Consider the following 22616-nt stretch of genomic DNA (forward strand, 5'->3'; position numbering starts at 1 on the left):
AATGAGGCTGGACCAAACTGGGATGTGCTATAAAACAGAAACACTTAGTATGGGAGCACATGGGTGGCTCAGGTTAAGCATCTGACTCTTGGTTTCAGCTCAGGTCATGATCTCACAGTTCATGAGATCGAGCCCCACATTGGGCTCTGCACTCACGGCATAAAACCTGCTTGGGATTCTCTCTACCTCCTCTCTCTCTCTCTCTCTCTCTCTCTCTCTCTCTCTCTCTCTCTCTCTGTCCCACCCCCCCACCCCGCACCTCTCAAAATAAATATTAAAAAAAAAAGACTCAGTACAAACAAAATGCAAAATACCTCATTAGTTACATGTTGAAATTCCAACATGTTGCATATATGTAGTTAAATAAAATATATACTTAAAATCATTTCACCTGTTTTTTATTATTTTTTTGTAATGTGGCAACCAGACAAAACTCCATACATGGCCTGCATTCTTTTTCTATCGTATGGTGCTGGTCCAAACAATAGAAGATAGGGGATTTGTTCAATTCATTCCACACCTGGCAAGTATTTATTTACCTAGGCTCCTAACTGGTTGCTGGCCTCCCCTCAGGGCCACCCTTCACCCCACAGTCAAAGGGATAGCTTCAAACCGTAACCAGATCCTGACACACTCTGCCTGAAGCTCCTCACTATGCCTATGGCCACCCTATGCCTCAAGACCTTTGCACGGTCTGTTCCCCTGGCCTGGAGCTCTTCTCCCCTCGCTGCCCTGGCTTCAACTCAGAGGCAGCCTTCAGGCCTCAGGAGAAGCAGCCCTCCGCCCTTCCTGCCCATGCCCTGTCAATCACATCTTAACTTCCTAATGGAACTCTGTACATTTCCTGTAGAGCACCCACCCTACGGTCACTAAATATTTCTTTCGGATATTATTTATTTGATGTTCTACTTACCATCTTACTTAACACCGTATGTGATATGTGTTATGGAGTATGCAATATGGTATACAATACATTACATGTAATACACGTAACTACGAAAAAACATACAAATTGCCGTTTGCACAGGTCAAGAGTTGGCAAACTACAGCCCGTGTACCAAATCTGACCCTCTGCCGGCTTCATCCCCAAACTAGGAAAGGATTTCACATTTTTAAATATGAAATGTAAAACAGATGGGTTGCTAGGGCACCTGGGTGGCTCAGTCGGTTAAGCGTCCGACTTCAGCTCAGGTCATGATCTCACGGTTTGTGGGTTCAAGCCCCGCTTCGGGCTCTGTGCTGACAGATCAGAGCCTGGAGCCTGCTTCGGATTCTGTCTCCCTCCCTCTCTGCCCCTCCCCTGCTCATGCTCTGTCTCTCTCTGTCTCAAAAATAAATTAAAAAAATAAAAAATATATTTTTTTAAATTTTTATTAAAAAAAAACAAAAACAAAACCAGATGGGTTGCCTGCTGCTAAGAGTAGTCATTTGATTTTGCCTTGGCCCACAAAGCCTAACCTCTTTACCACCTGGCTCTTTCCAGAAAAAGTTTGCCAACCCAGGAGGGAGATCAAAAAACACCAAAGGTCGGCAATTTCCTAGGATCTGATGCTACTTACTCCAAACGTTACTTTGCCAGATCTGCCCTCCCCTTAGGCTGTCAGGTCTGTGGGGACAGTGAATGCCCAGGTAGCAGCCCTGGACTTTTCACGCCCAACCTGCCCCAGGCACAGACACATGGCAGGTGCTCAGAAGCACCCAAGGAGTCTATGAACCAGACCCCAGAGTGAGTCTCAGCAAAGTGAAAGTTAAGAGGGGACGCCCGGGCGGCTCAGTAGGTTAAGTGTCTGATTCTTGATTTCCGCTCAGGTCACGATCTCAAGGTTCATGGATAGAGCCCCGCGTCAGGCTCTGTGCTCCACGCGGAGCCTGTTTGGGGTTCTCCCTTTCCCTCTCTCTCTGCCCCTCTCCCGCTCACACACACTCTCTCGAGACAAACGTAGAATTTTTTTTAAAAAACCGTACACGGGACGCGGCCAGCATTTGAGCCATCACAGCAGGCACACACGGGGCTGGGTCTGAAGGACACAAAGATAAATAATGTTCCAAAAATCAACCGTGATGATGAATGCACACCTCTGTGGCTATCCTAGAAGCCACCAAATTGTGTGCTTTAAATGCATGAATCATATGGTATGTGAACCATATCTCAATAAAGCTGTTAAAAAAATATATACATATATGAGGAAGACCCAGGGTCATTTTAACTATGTCATTTCTCACTTCATACAGTGTCTTTAGAACCTAACATCCCCCTCAGAAACTACTAAGGTCACATAGACCCGACTTCATCACCTCACTAAGAAGACACGTCATCTAGATGGGACTCGTTTGCATTTGTTAAAAATATATATATTTGAATGCAATGTGACTTCCCACTGCTATGCTGCTTCTAACTAGATTACATGTGCCCTTAACCTGAGATTTCTCACCCTTGGCACAGCTCACCTCCGGAGCCGGCTAATTCTGCTGTGAGGCTGTCCTGTGCATGGTGGGAGGTCCGGCCGCATCCCTGGCCTCGACTCCCCAGATGCCAGGAGCATCCTCCCCCCGCAAACCATGACAACAAAAACTCTCTAGAAGTTGTCAGTGTCCGCTTGGGGGAGGGGGGCACAATTACTCCAGTGGAGACCCATTGTCTTAACAGTGTTTCCAGAGGGCCCCACCCCCGCCACCAATACCTACTGACTCCAAAGACCATCCACCTGCCTGTCCATTCATTCAACACATACTGAGCCCTGCTTCGTAACAGGAGTTGAACCACAACACCCACCTTTGTATCCTGCCCTCAGGTAGCTTAGAATCTTACACAGAAGTAGGGTGGGTACATAAATAGCTATGACAAAAGATTTTAAAAGCACTGTCATTGAAGAGGTGCACATAAATGACACGAGACCTCCGGAGCAGAGAGAGGGGTTAATTCACAAAGCAAAGAGGAAGAAAACTCAGCTTTCTCATGCTCACAGCAGGGACCACACCTGCCTCTGACAGTCATTGTGAACATTAAATCTACACATTGCCTGATTTCACTTTCATCCCCAAATGGGTACTCTTGCTCCCATTTTGTAGAGAAAGCAACTGAGGCACAGAGAGGCAAAGCAACTTGCCCAAGGTAGCACAGCCTGCAGGTGAAAGTAGCAGATGTCAACACAGACAGGCGGGCTCATGGCCGCATGTGCTGCCTCCTTGAGAAGTCAAGCATGGGGACAATAAACGGGCACCTGGTGACCAGTCTATTAGTGGAAATTAGTGTCACTGTTGTTTCCCCTTGGGAGCTCAGAGCAGGTTTCCTGAAGGAGGTAAAACCTAAGGGGGCAAACATGCCAAGAAACAGGCCATTGTGGAGACGGGGCGCCGGTGTTTCAGGGGGGCACAGAGCAGCATCCAAGAGAGTCACCGGACAAGCTTCGGGTGGGCACGCCCATCAACTAATAGAACAAAGTGCCAGGAGGGGACTGGGCAACCGAAAGGGCTCGGAGGACAGGCCAAGGACTGAGCGAGGGACGCAAAGGAAAAACCAAAGCTCCATTCGGGATTCCCACCAAGAAAGTGCCGTGTCACCCATGTGTTGCAAAAGCTCCCAGACATTGTGAAATTGTGAAACCGTGAAACCGAGAGCCCAAGTCTCAAGTGCAGCCCCCAAACAGGAAACTGGCGAAGCCGCCGTCATCCCCCAAAACTGCCCTGGAGCCACTCCGGCCCCGGCCCCCCTGCCCCAGAGTACGTGAGCTGGCCCACCCGCCAATCCCAAGGTCCCTCAACTCCACACACAAATCCAAGCTACGTGCTCCTGGTCTGTGGCAGACAGCGTCCCGGTGGAGATGGGCCCCAGGGAGCAGGCAGTGTTGAAGGAGGACCACGACACGGGGGTTACGAGCACAGGCTCTGGTGCAGAGCCCCGGGCTCGAGACCTACAACACCACTTCCTGGCTGTGTGCCCGTGAGGAAGTCAATCCACCTCTCTGACTTTTGGGCGCCCACCTCTCACCAGATTATCAATCCTCATTCAATGTTAGGGGAGGGGGTCGCTGTGGGGGCTGAGTTTGCTGCTGCCATTTCTACATTATTCCTGCCGCATCACCATCATCGAGTGACAATAGCAGCTCAGAATGCCAGAATGCCAAAGCCCCCCCCCCCCCAAGGGACTGTTATCCTGTCCTGCTACAGGGTCAGCCGGGGTCATCTGGCACAGCCTGTTGGAAAAGACGCAACCCGCCCCAGTCCTACCCTACCGCTGACCTGGAAGCATCCACAATAGCTATTTTAAAACAGGCCACTAGGGACACTCCCATCACAGCACAGCACGGTGCCACGCCTCGGAGCCTAGACTCTGGGCCAAAGGGCCATGGGTCCATCCTGGCTCTGTTACCTGTGAGCTGTGTGACCTTAAGCAAGGCACATAACCTCTGTGGGCCTCAGGTGCCCCATCTGGACGATAATCAGTCTATCAGACCTGACAGGGCTTTTTGAGGATTAAATGGAAAGCATTCTGAAGAGCGCCTGGGGCTGGCCTCCACTTGAGCCCGTGACGCGGCGCCCCAGCCTCTGCCGCTCTGGCTGCGAAGGCCTCTCACCGCTCCCCCAGCTCCCCCAGCTTTTCCGTACCGGCTCTGTCCCGGGCCTGGAATATTCCAGGTCCGGTCAGGGCTGCCTCAGCTGCCAACTGGTGGACGGAGGTCTCACCCATCGAAAGTGCCCGTCTCCGCCATAACTCACTACAACCGCAACGTGCATTTCCTCCAGCACCCCCGTCTTTACGTTCCTGTAGCACGAGGCAGAGGTTGCCAGCCAGATTCCGGGTATGAATCTGGTTCTGCCATCCGCTAGCTGAGTGACTTCACTTCTCTTGGCCTTTGTTTTCCCATCCGTAAGTTCTCAGGGTCTCTTTGCCTCCTACCTGTCATCTCCCCAAAGCAGGACCTCGTCCTAATTCACCATCAAATGCTTGTTCAACAAACGAAAGAAGGGGTGAATCAATCTATCTGAAGAGCAACCCAGAAACATGTGAGGAAAACCCAGAGACTCCGTGGCCTGCTGTGACCCAATAATCCCCGCTATGGGCACGGGTCCAAAGGAAGTAACTCCAAGAGCAAGAAAAGGCGCAATCTGTACATGCTGGCCCGTTCACAGCCAAAACCAGGAAGCTCCCAGGCACGCGAGACCTAAGCAAAGGGGACCAGAGGATCCTGCGGAAAATGACCCAGTTGTCATGATCCAAAGCAAGGGGCCAGCCCCAGGCCTGGAGAGGCCATCAGTAAAGAGGGGTTAGCCCTGGCACCCTGGGCTTCATGCTCTCTGCCCAAGAACTAAGGCAGATGCAATGCCTAAGAGCGGGATCAGGGGTTAGGGGAGGGTTCCAATCAAGGAGAGGGGGAAGGGGGTGGGGGTATCTTTTTTGCCAGAGAGGTTTACATACCATCAGAGCACATCCTTACACAGTGCAGGCACAGCCTAGGACACTGGGCACGTCTCAGTTTGTCTAATCCCTCAAACAAACCTATGAGGACACCAGTACCATTACTGTTCTCCGTGTTACAGATGCAGCAACTGAGGCACAAAGTATAAAGGTCTCCTGACCTGAGCCAAGAAGGCCATGTTACCCAGAGAACCAGAAGTTAACAGTGGCTAACTTGGGGGGGGGGGGTGCCCAACCTAGAATCACATCACCGTCCGGTACGTCTTCCATCTCTGGGTCCTCCCAGATCCTCCGCATTTCCCTTTGGACCAGAGCAGGGACTGCTGTGTGATGATGAAGATGGCCACAGTAACAATGACAACGGATCAGCAATAGTAACAATAACACCACTTAGTAACGGGAGGAGCACATTCATCCTACTTCAATTGTTCGAATTTTACAACGCTATGAGGTAGGCACAGCTGTAATCCCCATTTTGTGCATGAGAAAACGGAAGCACAGAGAGGTGAAGCGACCTGTCCAAGGTCATACAGCAAGCAGCAGAACCAGGGTCTAAGTGGAAGCCACACGGGCAACCTGCACTGTTCTGTCCCTCTAGACATCTTCACATCCGTGGCCTCCGTGAGACAGGGAGGCTGCGTGTTTCACTGACCACATACATATTCCCGGGCATCAGACCTACAGCAATAGAAGGATTAATACACACAAGAGGGAAGAAGGGAGGGAGGTACTGGAAGTCATCATAATGCATCGATTCTAAAACCCAGGTTTCAGGGGCGCCTGGGTGGCTCAGTCGCTTGAGTGTCCAACTTTGGCTCAGCTCATGATCTCGTGGTCCATGAGTTCGAGCCTTACATGGGGCTCACTGCTGTCAGTGCAGAGCCCGCTTAGGATCCTCTGTCCCCCATCTCAACTCCTCCCCCGTTTACACTCTCCCAAAAATAAAACATAAAAAAATTTTTTTTTTAAATAATAAAGTAAAACCCAGATTTCTTCACACTTTACTGTGATACCCGTTTCTCACGCTCGGTGCCCCCTTCAACCTCTGCCGGCCGTGTCTTCACAGCAAGGCATCTCTGAAATGGGGATCCTCGTCACCGCTGCCGATCTTTTGGATTCAATGACATGTGGTGCAGCCCGGACCCTTTTCTAATCTAACTCATCTTTAGGGAGAAGCCTCTTGCCATCCCTAAGTTTCGAGAAATCAAGAGGGAAAAATGGGGGTGCCTGGGTGGCTCAGTCTGTTTAGTGTCCAACTTCAGCTTGGGTCACCATCTCATGATCCCCGAGTTCAAGCCCCGTGTCAGGCTCTGTGCTGACAGCTCAGAGGCTAGACCCTGCTTTGGATTCTGTGTCCTCCCTGTCACTCATGCTCTGACTCTGTCTCTCAAAAAGAAATAAATATTGAAGGAGGAGGAGGAGGAGGAGGAGGAGGAAAAATGTAAAACGCCCTTACTGCTTGGCCAAGCGCACCCTAAGGGAGAGCCGGCAGTCAGCCCGGCCCCACCACCTCACTACTGCTCCATAACGCCATTAACTCTCACGGAGGGGGCGTAATTGTCGAGCTACCTGGCCGGGCCAGCTGGGGCAAAGCTGCCAACCGCTGATCTGACCATGCCCACCTGCCAGCTGCCTGCCTGTCTCCACAGTTCCTTCCCCAGGCCAGGCTGTCTGTGCCAAACCCAGGCAGAGGGGAGGCAGTAAAACCAATCTGACAAACCACAGCCCTTTCCAATGGGGCATGGTCACCAACAGGCCCCATAAGAGAAATCCTCTTGCAAGCAGAGTATTCTTCCCGAAACACGGCACTCAAGTAGGATTTGCCTGGCGAAACGGTTATGAATTTCAAGCACCTCAGGGTCCACAGGCTCCCTTCTCCCCAGTTTCTTTTTATTTTTTATTATTTACTTTTAAGAGAGACAGAGACAGAGACAGAGACAGAGCATGAGCAGGGCCTCCCCTGCTCAGAGAGGGAGACACAGAATACGAAGCAGGTTCCAGCCTCCGAGCTGTCAGCACAGAGCCCGACGCGGGGCTCAAACTCAGGAACCACGAGATCATGACCTGAGCCGAAGTTGGATGCTCAACCGACTGAGCCACCCGGGCACCCCCTTCTCCCCAATTTCTGTAAGGTGCTGGGAGGGGGTGTTAGGCAATAGTATCCTGAATTCACATCCACAGGTAAACTACAGCACAGCTATTTTTATTGGAGATCCAACATTAGGTGTGGGCACAGACCTGAAAATCACTAGCAGGCTACAACTAGAAACTGTCACAGTCCCCAGTCACCCAGAAGAAGAACTGCACAGAGTTAGCGGACTAGCAAACCGCTGCTGTACCCAAAAGCTGGCAGCATGTGGACTGGGCCAAGGCGAGGGCTTCTCAACCTCAGCACTAGTGACACCTGGGCCCCAATCGTTCTTTGTTATAAGGAGAGGAGGGCCTTCCCTGTACATCGTATAACATCAGCAGTGTCCACCCACTAGATGCCAGATGCCCTCCCTCCAGTGAGAACAACCAAAAATGTTTCCAGATGTTGACAAATGTCCCTCATGGGGTAAAATCACCAGGCAGCAAGAACTGCGGGTGTAGGCAGTTTGCAGAACACCCTACTCTTTCCTATGAGTAATGACCTAGTTAAGAGCCATTTGGTAAATATGCGACCATGGCCACCCTGTGACTTCACATGTATAATCAAATAATAGGCAGCTTGAATTTAGGATGAATTTATTGGGCTTAAAAAAAAAAATGAGGGGCGCCTGGGTGGTGCAGTCGGTTAAGCGTCCGACTTCAGCCAGGTCACGATCTCGCGGTCCGTGAGTTCGAGCCCCGCGTCGGGCTCTGAGCTGATGGCTCAGAGCCTGGAGCCTGCTTCCGATTCTGTGTCTCCCTCTCTCTCTGCCCCTCCCCCGTTCATGCTCTGTCTCTCTGTCCCAAAAATAAAAAAATGAAAAAAAAAATGAATTAGTTTAAAGGAAAGAAGTCATTAAGCACAGGGTAGACGCTACTGGTGGGCTAGCCTCTCCCAACTCCCTTCTCCCACTAAAAGACTGAAAAACCAAACGCTCACTTTCCCCATCCACCTTGTACCAAGAGGAGGCCAAGCCCAGGGCAAGGACATCCAGGAAACCCTCAGAGACCGTCGACTCAATGGGGCCAGGCCAGGGATGAGAGTCCAGCCCCAAAAGCACTGAACTTCAGAGGTTCCGTCTCCTGCACGGGGTGCCTAAGAGGGTCCAAGACGTGCCCCTCCAACACCCACCCACTCAAGGCTGGCTTTGCATTTTCCCTAGGAGCTCCCGGTAGAGAGGCTAAAAAACAACACCAGGACCAACTGCCTCAAGAGGCAACAATTACTGGCAAATTACTTAATTAGGTTCATGATGGCATTTCACAAGTAAAATATGCTCATTAAAAATGGGTCACATCCAAGATGTACTAGTGAGTGAAAACAAAAAATAAAGAATGTGTTTTTACAGATCATCCTTTTTTATTTTTTAATTTTATTTATTTTGAGAGAGAGAGAGAGAGAGAGAGAGAGAGAGAGACAGAGCACGAGCAGGAGAGGGGCAGAGAGAGAGAGGGAGAGAATCCGAAGCAGGCTCCAGGCTTCCAGCTGTCAGCACAGAGCCCGACGCAGGGCTTGAATCCAAGAACCATGAGATCATGACTTGAGCTGAAGTTGGATGCTTGATCAACTGAGCCACCCAGGTGCCCCCTCACTTCCTTGTGTTCAAAAGATACTATATATGTTTAGCATCCGTGGAGAAAACAGACTGATTTGAAAGTTAAAACACCAATCTACCAATATGAGATTATCTCCAGAGTGCAGTTACGGAAGATTTTCTTTTGACTGTACTCGTCTCTGAACTGTTTCATTTTATACTGTAGCTCTTATAATATCAGACCAAGACGAGAGGAAAAGAAAAAGTCCCTTTAAATAATCCAATCACTGCCATGTTTGCAAAAAACCTAGAACTGTCCAAGTACGTGAATGTCAGCTGCACTCAAAGTCATCTCAACCTGCCTTCCCTTGTTCATCAGTGATTTAAATACTCAAGCACATCTTCTGATTCCTAACCTATAGAGAAAACCACGGGAAAAATGAATTTCCCCACACATTAGCTGATACGCGACACCTGGGCATGCCTCTCCCAGACCTGGGAACCCACCCCGCCCCCCAGACACCCTGTAACAACTGGGCCAATTAACTTGAATTGTCTCAGACGCTGGGGGCAGGTGTCTGAATCCCTGGGGTCAGGCTGGGCTCTGTTCCAACTCTGCCAAGGCCTGTGTGGGGCCGGAGGCCACAAGGAGATGATCCACCAGAAGAGAATCACCACACCCGAAATCCCCCCTCCACTGCCCTTCACGCTCTACCGCTGTCCCCTATCGTCCAGCCGCCTCCCCCATAACCACGGCTGGCGTCTGCTCGCCCTCTGCTAAGCGCTCTGTACACGGCACCTCCTCCTCACAACTGTGTCCAATAGGCAACGTGATCGCGATCCCCACTTTACAGTTGAGGAAACTGAGGCTCCCAGAAGTTAAGGAACTGACTCAGGGTCACATGCTGGGCAGTGGCAGGACGGATTTTCAAACTCAGGCTCCTGAATCTGGCCTCCTGACCCCACCCATGTCCTTCCCTCGCTTTCTCTGGAACTGCACTTTCTTGTCCGAAGCAGCCCCGTGCCTTCAGCCGCCAATGCTCGTCCCTCCCCGCCCAGTACCCCCTTTGAAAAGAAAGAGGCTCTGACTCAGGGCTGAGCCCTTTCTCCAACCCCTCCCCCACCAAGTATGCAAGTGCACTGGAGGTGAGCGGCCCACGGCCCACCCAGACCCCAGGGATCTCCACGGCCGAGAGAGAGCCCCATGACAATACAAAAGCAGTCCTCGCGGAGTCTGATCATCTACCATGTGTCTTTTTTCCTCGACCTTGACTTAGTAACTTAATGATCCTGAGGAAGATGGCTTATCAAAGGGCTCCTAGATAATCTAACCAAGTTATTTAGTTATTTATTTAGTTGATTACCAACCAAATTGCTTAGTCACCTTCCCAGCATCGGCAGCTCCAAATTCCGCCTGGGCCACTGGCCTCCAGTCTACCAGGTTGACTGGAGGGACCGGAGAAGACACTGTCACTTATATGTACCTATCATCTGCCCATAGTAATAAAAACAATAATGGGGATCGTCAGACCCTGCTAGAATGGCAAATTAACTCAACCCCTTTTAAAAAACAAGGCTCTTGGGGCGCCTGGGTGGCGCAGTCGGTTAAGCGTCCGACCTCAGCCAGGTCACGATCTCGCGGTCTGTGAGTTCAAGCCCCGCGTCAGGCTCTGGGCTGATGGCTCAGAGCCTGGAGCCTGCTTCCGATTCTGTGTCTCCCTCTCTCTCTGCCCCTCCCCCGTTCATGCTTTGTCTCTCTCTGTCCCCAAAATAAATAAAAAACGTTGAAAAAAAAATTAAAAAAAAAAAAAAAAAAAAAAACAAGGCTCTAGGGGCACCTGGGTGGCTCAGTCAGTTAAGCATCTCTTCATCTCAGCTCAGGTCATGATCTCACAGTTTGTGACACTGAGTCCCACACCAGGCTCCGTGCTGACAGGCGCAGAGCCTGCTTGAGATTCTCTCTCCCTCTGTCTCTGCCCCTCCCCTGCTTGGACGTACTTTCTCTCTCTCTCTCAAAATAAATAAAGAAATAAACATTTAAGAAAAAGTCTCTAGCTAGACTGAAATCTTTTCAAATGTTCTAAGATACTCACTCCACCCCTGAGAATATGTTCTAAAAGTCAACAGGCACTATCCACGTGACACTGTTACAATGTTTTCTTTAAAAGAAAAAAAAAAAAGAGAGACAGCAATCTAAATGTCAAACCACAGGTAGTAATTATATAAATTATAGCTCACCAATACAAGGAACAACTGCTTCCACGTTGTGTAATTTAAAAAGTTACACAGGACCGTGGGAAAATCCTGACAACAGTAAATGAAAAACATAAGACTGAAAGTAATACGCACTGGCCACATGCGACCTTGGAAACTGCACACAAACCTGGACGAGAATCAGATGGTAACCCACCAGTAAACAAACAGTGGCCTGTGGGAAAATACCTGTGGCTCACCTGACTAAGGGGCAAACTCCCAATATATCAAGAGCTCCTGCAAATCAACAGGAAAAAGACGAAAAACACAGTCACGGAAAAGAACACGCCTATCACTGGGAAATATATTGCTGGATGCTCAGCTTCTGACCTAAAGGGAAACGCAAACACCAATAAGGCATTTTTTAACCCATCAAACTAACAAACTTGTTTATGCCCAGTGCTTGGGATGATGCAAAGAAAGGGGACTTCTCATTCACCGTCAGTGGCAATGGACTTGCTACATTTTCCTTTCTGGAAAATAACCAGCTGATACCTATTTTAAAAATTTTACAGGGGGCGCCTGGGTGGCTCAGTCGGTTGGGCGTCCAACTTCGGCTCAGGTCATGATCTCGCAGTCCGTGAGTTCGAGCCCCGCGTCGGGCTCTGTGCTGACCGCTCAGAGCCTGGAGCCTGTTTCAGATTCTGTGTTTCCCTCTCTCTCTGACCTTCCCCCATTCATGCTCTGTCTCTCTCTGTCTCAAAAATGAATAGACGTTAAAAAAAATTAAAAATTTTACAGAATTCCGACCCATGTACAAGGATGCTTACTGGAGCACTGTTCACAGGAAAGAAAAATGGAAAATCATGCAAACAGTGGTTACTAATAGGGAAGTGACTGAGTTAATTATAACAAATCTGCAAGTTGGAATATTAAATAATTATGAATATTATATATTATATTAAATATCATTATGTTAGGGGTGCCTGGGTGGCTCAGTCAGTTAAGTGTCTGACTCTTGACTTGGGCTCAGGTCATGATCTGTTTGTGGGTTCAAGTCCCACATCGCGCTCTACACACACAACGTGGAACCTGCCTGAGATTCTCCCCTCCCCACCCCCCGCCCTCCCCAGCTCCTGCACCTGTACACATGCTCTCAAAAATAATATTTAAAAAATACATTATGTAATACGTAAAGAGTATTATATAAATTCTATGTATTGACATGTATCATGTTAAGTGGAATTAAAAAGCAGAGTGGGGCGTCTGGGTGGTTGAGTAGTACATGTGACTCTTGATCTCAGGGTCGTGAGCTTACGCCCCACGTTGGGCATGGAGCCCACCTGAAAAAATCTTTTAAATAAACAATAAAATAAAAATCCCTATGATGACTGTGTTGTAACACAAAGTGTCGCTCTTATAAGTCACGCAACGGACGAAACCAGAAAGCTTACGTGTGAAAAATTAAATCGAGTTGCATCAGCATGATGGGACTCTCAAACTTTGCATGTCGTTCAACTGTTGACATAAATGCGCTTTTGAAATGACAGAGAAGGCAAAGAATTTTAAAATTCAACCATATATATTTCTTTAATGGGAGCAAAACCAAGCACTCTCCAGACAGAACTCCTTAGAATGTACGGTTTAACACAGCTGGACAAAAACCCTCTCCTGTAGGAGGGAAGCAACATGAACCTGGTCAAGGTCCAGCTTGCTTCCTCGCCTCATCAGGCCAGCAACACAACGGGTGCTTAATAAATGCTGCTGGGTGGTGGGTCCATGAGCGCACAGCGGCCACTAGGCGATCAGAACTATCAAATTTTCAAAGCACAGGTCCCCTCGTCCCAGCCATTCCTCAGGCAGGAACTTATTCTGCTGAGTCATTTACATCTCCTCGCATGCAAAGATGAGTGCCCGGGAATGCTCCAGGCAGGACTGTTTATCATGCCAAAATTCTGGAACGAAGACCCACAGAGACAAAGGTGGGGCGGAGGTTAGTACCGGGCACAGTCATGTGACAGAAAAATGTATGGCTTTTAAAGAAGTGCTATTTCCTTTTTCTTTCCATCTGCAGGGACTTAACGTGGAAAAAAAAATTGACACTGCTATTTTTTTAATCGTTATTTAATTTATCTTGAGAAAGACAGGGAGACAGAGAATCCCAAGCAGGGTCCTTGTGGTCAACACACAGCCCCATGCAGGGCTCGCTCTCACATATGTGAGATCACGACCTGAGCTGAAATCACGAGTCACACTTAACTAACTGAGCCACCCAGCCGCCCCAATTTTGGCTTTTAAGTGAAGGGAGCAAAATACAGAACATTATTTAGAATACAAACCCACCTAGGGAGGAACAAAAGATATCCATACTCCCTCACCCTTTCATACATATTTGCATATGCTTGGCATTTTTTCTAGGATGCCCAAGAAACTCTATCACCAATGGCCACCTCTGAGAAAAGAAGGAGGGGGAAGAACTAAACATCTGCTTTCCCGCTGTAGAGACTATTCACATTTTTAAAAATAATAGCACAATCAAAACAGTTACCACCCAAGATCTTCACGCTATCAGCCAGATCAATTGAACATCTAGTTTTAAAAGAGTTTTCCTTGGGGCGCCTAGCTGCCTCAGGTGGAAAAGCATGCAACTCTTGATCTCAGGGTTGTGAGTTCCAGCCCCATGGCGGGTGCAGAAATTACTTAGAAATAAAACTGAAAAAAAAAAATGGAAAAAGAATAGCACTTTCTTAGCAATTTAAAGAGAGTCATCTTAACTGGTCAGGAAACGCCTTTGGAAGAGAATCAAGGGCAGCTGGGAGTGGGGAATCCCAACTCGGGTCTGACCCTGAAGGGTTTTCAACTGTGCTTCGGAAACAGGAGACTCGTAAAAAATATACATTGAATTTCACTATAAAAACCCGAGACTCGTTCCCACCTAAATGGATCAGAGGCCCATGCCTCTGCAAGTAGTGCTGTTTCCTCGCCAAGCTTCCTCTTTGGAATTTTCAGGCCCTGATTATTATTATTAGTGCTTTGTGCCTTTTTGCAGAATGCTGCGGCCAAGAGTTTTATGAGATGGGCTCTGTAGTTCTGTGGAGTTAAACTCTGTAATACTCTGACCGCTCCAGGCACCCCAGGGTCTTTGCACTTGGGAGTTCTCGTTACCTAATACTTCCTCCCCCTAGTCCTTTCATGGCCAGCTTTGCCGTTCAGATCACAGGTCAAATGTTACCTCCTCTGCAAGGCTGTCCCTGGGTATCCTCTATCACAGCTCCCACGCCATGCCAGGTCCTCTGGTTTCTGTCCTTGTGGCACTTACCATGCCCCAGAATTATTGCGGTCATTCCTAGTGTAAGCTCCATGAGCATATGCACCTCATCTCCTTTGTTTGTGGCTGCACTTCCAGCGCCCTCCCCACAACAGGGCTGCAGACACACAGATGTTCAGTTAACAAGGCTGAATCGATGAACGCATCGGAAACAGTTGTAGGAAGAACAAGAGATGAAATCCAGTGTTGGGACACCCTGGGGGCTCAGTCGGTTAAGCGTCCAACTTCGGCTCAGGTCATGACCTCACGGTTTCTGGGTTCGAGCCCCACGTCAGGCTCTGTGCTGACAGCTCAGGGCCTGGAGCCTGCTTTGGATTCTGTGTCTCCCTCCTCTCTCTACCCCTCCCCCGCTCATTCATTTTCTCTCTTTCTATCTCCAAAACAAATAAAACACTGAAAGAAAAAAAAAAAAAAACACCAGAAATCAAATCCAGTGTTTTAAAAGACCACTCTCAAGCTCTGCATACCAGGAAAAGTTTCATAAATGCTCTGCAAAGAGGAGGGCGTCTCCAATCAAGTAGCCACCTACGAGACCAATAAAAGGTAAACAGAGATTCTCAAAGGAAGGGAAAAGCCCCATAAAGCCTCAATTACTACCTCCCCAGTCATCTAGACCCATTTTCCAGGACTTGGCAACCTCCCCCAGGACATCAATCCCACAATTAAGCTAAAGGGATACTTAAGTGGAGCCTCAACGTGGTGACTGCCCATCTATCCCGAGGCAGTTTAAAAAGAGGGAGCAAAGCTTCAAAGCCAATCTCGACAGAGGTGTTTTCGCCCTGGGACTGCACCATCACACACACTAGGACCAGAAGGGAAGGGATTCCGGTCGAAAAGCAGAGCCCTCGGTGGAAACAGGCAAACGGCACAGAAAAGGCTGAAACCTCCTTCGTCGCGTAACTGGAGGTGAACCTTCTTAACGTCTCATTAAGCTTCTCCAAGGCAACCCCTATAAGCCAATTACATGAGGCGTACAACAACCTAAAATCTCTGGGGAAAACGCAAGGGCGAGGGCAAGGCTTGCCCCCAATTTATTCTCCAGAATCCTCCACGCCAACGGCTGTGTGACTTCACCACCAAAGGGACATGTGGCAGCGTCTGGAGGGGAAGGTGCTGTCACAACACGGGGAGGTAGACACCAAGGAGACCGCTGGACATCCCGCAGTGCACAGGGGAGCCCTCACGGCAGAGGATTATCTGGCCCCAAATGTCAAAGTGCCCAGGCTGAGAAACTGTGCTGTGCCTCCAACTCCCCAAACCGGCTTCCTCAAAGGGTCCCCGTCAACCCCCAGCCTTCCAGAGCTAAGTATAGGTTCGCTACCGCCATCGGGAGACGCTGTCCCAGTTTCCACGCCAGGCTGGGGGAAACACCTGCCTCAGGATGTTCGAGTCCTTGTCATTCTTCCAAATCCTTTTATTAGCGCTTTCTCTTTGCAAAATGTTCAGACAAGTTTTGATGGGCTAGAGGTTTACTAACCATTAAGATATGATAATAACAGCTAGACCTTATCCCACCATGAGAATCCAGAGCCAACATACGACACGAGAGGCTGGTTTCAAATGCCTCGGGCATCACTGGCAATGAGTTTATCCGCCCCCCGCCAGCAGACATGACCTTGATAAAGCCAGGGGTCTCTGCACCATTAAATAACCAATCAGATGGACCCCGGGCACTTCACCAAGAGCTTGGGCTTCAAGGCTACCGGTGCCAGGTGAGTTCTCTCAGTGAAGGAAGCAGACAGGGTGAGGAAACACAATGAAAAACAGCCGGGGACCGACGCTGGGCTCAAGGAGGAGGAGGGCTTGCAGCAAACGGGGGGCCGGCAGAGGTCTGTCCCAGGGAGGGCAGCCTGCCCTCTCCCCACCGCCCCCAGTGACCACTACCATGTACAAATGCACCCTCCCCCCCTTCCCGTTTATCAGGTCTCCTGATTTGTCAGAAGTCAGGAATCCACATTTTTCCGTGAACTCTTTCAATCAGTCAACAGTAGCGATTACAAGTAATCCACAATTAAAATAAGGCCAAAGCAGCACACTGGTGGACTAGATCTGATCCCCTGTTTGAAACCCGTACCTCAGACACTCTTATTTATTTTTAATGTTTACTTTTGCGAGAGAGCGAGTGAGTGCACGTGAGCAAATGGGGTAGGAGCAGAGTACGCAAGGGACAGAGGATCCAACGCAGGCTCTGTGTGGACAGCAGAGAGCCTGATGCAGGGCTCGAACTCAAGAACCGTTAGATCGTAGCTTGACACTGAACCAACTGAGCCACCAAGGTGCCCACTCATATTTAAATGCTGACTGAGCCTACTTATGTTTGAGGCGCTGAGTCCTAGGACAAGAGGGAGGGGCAAGACTCAGGGCTGACCCTTGCAAGGTAGAGTCTATGCCATCATTGGTGGAAGCTAGAGGGCTTGGTGTCCGTGGGTATCCAATCCAGACAGGTGAGTGACTATTCTGTCCTAAGAGATGTCTGGGAAGACGCTGCAACCCAGCTCAAGAACCATTCCAGTCTTCGTGTCATTTATTCCTTTCACAAATATTTACTGGGCACCTACTGTATCCCAGGCACCATTCTAACCACGGAGATAAACATAGGCAAAAAAAAAAAAAAAAAAAAAAAACAACCCACAAAAAACAAAAACCTGCCCCTTGTGGAATTGACCTGTTTGTGGGAGTTTACAGAAAATAAACAAAGTAAGTAAAATATCTGATGTATTAGATTAGTTCAAGGGGGTGTGGGGACGGGTACAGGACAGAGTGCAGAGAAGGACTGGGGGCACAAGGAAGTGGCAGGGAGTTAAGAGAAAGCTGCCTGAGGTGACATGTGACCAAACATTTGAAGGTAAAGGAACATTCCAGGCAAGGAAACAAGTGCAAAGGCCCTGAGGCAGGCTAGAAACCACTGTGGCAGGAGCAAAACGAGACAGAAAGTAGTAGGCGATGAGGTCAGAGAGGTGATGGGGCCAGCTTCTGCTGACTCCTGTAGGCCTAAACCTTTTCACTTCTACCTGAGGGAGGTGGGGAGCCGCTGCAGGGTTTCAGGCACAAGAGGGACAAGACCTGACCTGCGTCTTGAACAGGACCCTGGCAGCTGCTGAGGTGAGACTAGACCGTAGGGGGTCAAGGACCGAAGCAGGGAGAGCGGTGAGGGGGGAATGGTCAACTCCTGGAGTGAGCTGAGCAACGGTGGCCCCGGCCAAAATGAGGTGGGGGTGGCGGCCGGCTGTGAGAAGCTGGCAGATTTGGAAACATTCTGAAGCAAGCGGCAACAGCAGAGGCGTGGCAAGGGAGGGAAGGCGAGGAGTCAAGGATGCTGCGGGTTTGGGGCCTGGGCCTCCGAGGACGGGGCTGACGGTAACCGAGATGGGGAGGGTCCGAAGTCCCGTTTGGGACATGTCAGGTTGGAGATACCCACAAGACATCCCCCGGGGCGGGGTGATACCTACTCCTAAAAGTTGAATCCCCCACCACATTCAAAAGGTGACGCACCTACAAGAGTATCACAAACAGACCCGGTCCAGCTAGGGGAAGGCCCGGGAACCCCGAATCAGCTCTTGCCCTGCCCTGTCCCCTCAAAGGTTCCTCCTTTCTCCTCCCAGGGCCATTTACCTTCTTACCTCAGGCCCATCATGCTGCCATTCTGGGCCTTGAATTCCTGCAGGAACGGATAGGGTGAGGGGAGGACCATCCAGGGTCCCTTTCGGCTCTAACAATCCCAAGGAAGGTAGAGGAAGGCCAAGGGATCGGTCTAAAAACCTACAGAAAACTTGGGGGGGGGGGTTAGGGGTGCAATTTGGCTGTTCAAAGACTGTTGTGAACCCAGGAGGAACTATAAGAGATAAATACACTCACTCCAAGGCCAGACCTCACCCCAAGAGAAATTTCTAACGGCTTCTAAAATATTCCCTTTCCTCCCAGCCCTTGGCTGCTTATTCACATAGTCAGGGATGTCGTGTGTTCTCCATGGCAAACGGGAGCTCAGGGGCCAAGTATGAGCAGGACTCCACGAACGGCAACACGGGCCTGCTACTTCTATTAGCCACTCTCAGCGACAGCAAGTGCAGCAGCAAAAACTAACTAGAGAATTCCAGCTGGTGTGGACCGCTGACAATTACTGGACGCTAACTGTATACTCAACAGCAATACCCTACACAACTGCCAAGGATTTGCTCATTTGATCCTTGGGCCACCGGTCTTTGCTTAGTATTGCGTTGTCCCCCCGGGGAAACTGAGGCACGCAGAAAATCACTCGCCGAAACTGCAGAGCCAGGATTTGAAGCCCGGGGACGCAGGCACTCGCTCTGAAGCACCACAGTGCACTGCTTACTAATTTGTTTCTCCGACTTTTTGACATTTTTCCGATTTTTCTATTCTGGGTCTGCAACATAATAAATATTTTTTAAAAATTAACCCATGGGGCGCCTGGGTGGCGCAGTCGGTTAAGCGCCCGACTTCAGCCAGGTCACGATCTCGCGGTCCATGAGTTCGAGCCCCGCGTCGGGCTCTGGGCTGATGGCTCGGAGCCTGGAGCCTGTTTCCGATTCTGTGTCTCCCTCTCTCTCTGCCCCTCCCCCATTCATGCTCTGTCTCTCTCTGTCCCAAAAATAAATAAACGTTGAAAAAAAATTTTTTTTTAAAATTAAAAAAAAAAAAATTAACCCACAAGGAGGGGCAGCTGGGTGGCGCAGTCAGTTGAGTGTCTGACTTCTACTCAGGTCATGATCTCACAATTCATGGGTTCAAGCCCCATACCGGGCTCTGTGCTGACAGTGTGGAGCCGGGAGGCTGCTTAGGATTCTGTCTCTCCCTCTCTCTCTCTGCCCCTCCCCCACTTGCACTCTGCAAGTGTGTGTGTGTGTGTGTGTGTGTCTCAAAAAATAAATAAACATTAAAAAAAATTTTTTTTAAGTTACCCACAAGGAGAGACTCCTATTCCCAACCACCATACAAACACCAGCCACAAAACAGCCCTTCTTACCAGCACTAATGGGAAAAACAAGCTGGCGCTGGTAAACCCAGCACCTACCTGGGTAAAGAAGCACCTCTTCTCTCCCTCCAGAGCATTTGCCTGAGTGAAGGTGGTTCAGTCCCTGGAACCCACACTGTGGGCCATTTCCACATTCTGGTTCTTCTGGACTTTTCAGTTCACAGGGCAGAGGCAGGCAGGGACCCAGGAACAAAGACTCTGATAAGAGTCTCACGTGGGCCAGTCCCTTTAATTTCTAAACACAAGGCCTTGGTCACAGAGAAGCCAGGTATAAGGGGCGGGGCAGCAGCCCCATCCCTCCGCCCCCTCCCCAGCTGAAGAAAATGAGAATCCACAGGAAGGACAAGCAACTGGAAATATACAACTTCACCTTCAGAAAGAAGGGACTCTATTCGGGGCACAGGCTGAGCCTCCTATACGAATGATCTCATTTGCTCTTCAAACAACCCTAAGAATTGGGGCTTTTTTGGATCCTGCCCCCATTTTACAGATGAGGAAACTGAGGCACAGAAAAGTAAAGTGGCTTCCCTCTCCCAGCCTGGAGTGTGCCGCCCTAGAAAACACAGAAAGTAGTGTGCCTGGGTGGCTCCGTGGGTGAAACGTCCGACTTCGGCTCAGGTCATGGTCTCACAGCTCGTGGGTTCCGGCTCCGTGTTGGGCTCTGTGCTGACAGCTCAGAGCCTGGAGCCTCTTCCAATTCTGTGTCTCCATCTCTCTCTGCCCCTCCCCTGCTCACTTGCGCGCGCGCTCTCTCTCTCTCTCTCTCTCTCTCTCTCTCTCAAAAATGAATAAACATTAAAAAAAAAATTTTTTTTTAAACACAGAAACTACCTGCTTTCTGTTACATTTGGTTTCTCTAGCTACCTAGAAGTTCTCACGCTGCAGTGGCCAGCTTTGAAACTCTGCTTCCAAGCTCCAAACCCTCCCTCCCCCACCCAAAACTGGGGCATCCAGGAATCCAGAAGAAGGGACAGAAGAAAGTCTGCAAGGGCAAAGACTCGGAAAAAGGGAGGGTCTGGCAACCAAGGCCATACATTGCCTGCCCCAAGCAAAACAACCATGTGGTAATTTCTGTAGCAAAAAGTCCAAAGAGAAAGAGAAAAAAAAAAAAAAAAGACACAATTGGTTTTCCTGGATGAACTTCTTAAGCTAAATAAACAGAGTACCCCCAAACACACTTTGCTTTGGAAAACCTCATTAACCATCAACTGCCAGTTGTCACTAATAAAGTCCATCCTGATGCAAAATGTGATTCCCAGTCAACCTATTTTTTTCCCCTGTGTAATCTAAGATAAGAAAATAAACAAGGAAGCACTCCAAAATTCACAGCAACACTAGACCAGATCTCCCTCTGGATCCTTGCAAAAATAATCTTGCGGCTGTTACACCTGGCAGAGGGAACAGGGATTCCACAGGTTTTCCAAACGGAGTCCTACTTTGCAAATGCTCTGTCCTCCAGTCCCCCAGACCCCGAATGCAAAAGTTATCTGTCAGATTCCCAGCCCTAGAGTCAATCTCTCATCCTATCAGCCTGAAATCTGGGAGACGTACTAAGGTGTATTTGATTGTTCTACCAAACGACACCCCCCCCCCCCCCCCCGCAACAAAGCCTTCCCCTGGGGCCCTCAAGGATGACTTTTTCAACACTACAAAGGCAGCAGGCAAGGGAAGGGCCACAAAACAGAACAAGGAGGTATTTTTGGATGCTAATCACCAGCTCCTAAGAGCCAAGGCTGTTTCTCTCTCCTGAATCCAAGACAAAAGAGGGAAAACAAAACTATCCTGTCCAGGTTCGCCTACTGTGTTTCCCAATAATCAAGAGAGTGTGCCACAGACGTGCCCTCCTGGAACAAAGAGGTAAATCGCATTAGAGGGAAGCTAAAGCCCAAGACAGTGGGGATTAAACCACAGAAAGGGAACTCAGGAGCCAGAGCCAGGCCAGCACTGAGCATGCAGAGGAAAACTTGCCAGGGAAAAAGCCACGTGCATCCCCACAGACAGGAGCCTCACATTACAGAGGTGGGACGGCCCTGCACCCCAAACCTGACAGAAGGGCCCGGTGAGGCAGCGGGGGACAGCCCTACCTTCTTTCCTGGCTGTTCCCCAAACTTCCCATATCCTTCCCGTTTCCCCAAACCCCCCTATAGTAATTAAGCAGACAGAAAGTAAAAGACGGCAAAAATACGTAACCACAGGAGCGTAATGTTGATGCAGCACAACCGGGGAAGGGGCAAACATCCCTTCCTCCAGCCCGAGCCTCTTCCCAGCTCAGCCGTTTGGGAATGAGGCGTTCTTGGTGAAAGGGGGGACCCCAATCCACAAAAGACATGGGAGAACTTAAGCCGGGAAACCACCCCCTGTGCCGCCGCCCTCCCCCCACCCCCCAATCCCTGGCGTCCCCTCCCGCGGAAGGTTATTTTTAATTGCAGGGGCAACCGCAAAGCAGGAAGCCCTGTCCCCCCAAGCTCTGGCCCCTAACGTTTCCCCCAAAGCCCCGGAGCCGGGCACATGCACAGCCCCTGCCCCGTTCCCGGGAGCTGAGCTGCCAAGGTCCCCCCGCCCCTCCGCCCGGCTCCCATCGGCGGCGCCCGCGAGGGGCCGGGCGCGGGACCCCCGAGCCGGCTGCGGAGCGGACGAGGCGGCACCGGGCGGCCGCGGGGGGCCGCGGGGGACCGCGGGGGGCTGCGGGCCCGGCCCGGCCCGCCCGGCGCTTCCCCTCGCGGGCCGGCCTCCCAGCCGGCGGCCGCCCCCTCCCGGCGGCCCCACGCGGCCCGGGCGGCCGCGGAGCACGTACCCAGAAGGGGTCGGAGCCATCGGCGCTGCAGAAGCCCCGGAGCGCCATGCGGCGGGCAGGCGGGCAGGCGGGCGGGCGGACGGGCCCGGCTGCTGGCGGCTGCTGCTGGCGGCGGCGGCGGCGGCGGCGGCGGCAAGAGGGCGGGAGGCGGCGGCGGAGCGGGCCCGGGGCCGCAACGCCGCCTGGTTGGCCGGCGCGTCACGGGGATGCGGCGCCCCGCCCCGCCCCGC

General features: G+C 50.5%; 1 protein-coding gene across 1 annotated transcript in view; it reads right to left on the bottom strand.

The window, feature by feature from the left end:
• Window positions 1–22576, bottom strand: part of ABCC1 (ATP binding cassette subfamily C member 1) — a 140468-nt gene extending 117892 nt beyond the window's left edge. Inside the window, exon 1 of the mRNA XM_023246871.2 lies at window positions 22387–22576. Within this exon, the coding sequence (XP_023102639.2) occupies window positions 22387–22434 (48 nt within the window). The 5' untranslated portion in view covers window positions 22435–22576. The remainder of the gene's footprint in view (window positions 1–22386) is intronic.
• Window positions 22577–22616: the final 40 nt, after the last annotated feature.

Source organism: Felis catus, chromosome E3, assembly GCF_018350175.1.
Source record: "Felis catus isolate Fca126 chromosome E3, F.catus_Fca126_mat1.0, whole genome shotgun sequence".
Taxonomy (NCBI): Eukaryota; Metazoa; Chordata; class Mammalia; order Carnivora; family Felidae; genus Felis; species Felis catus.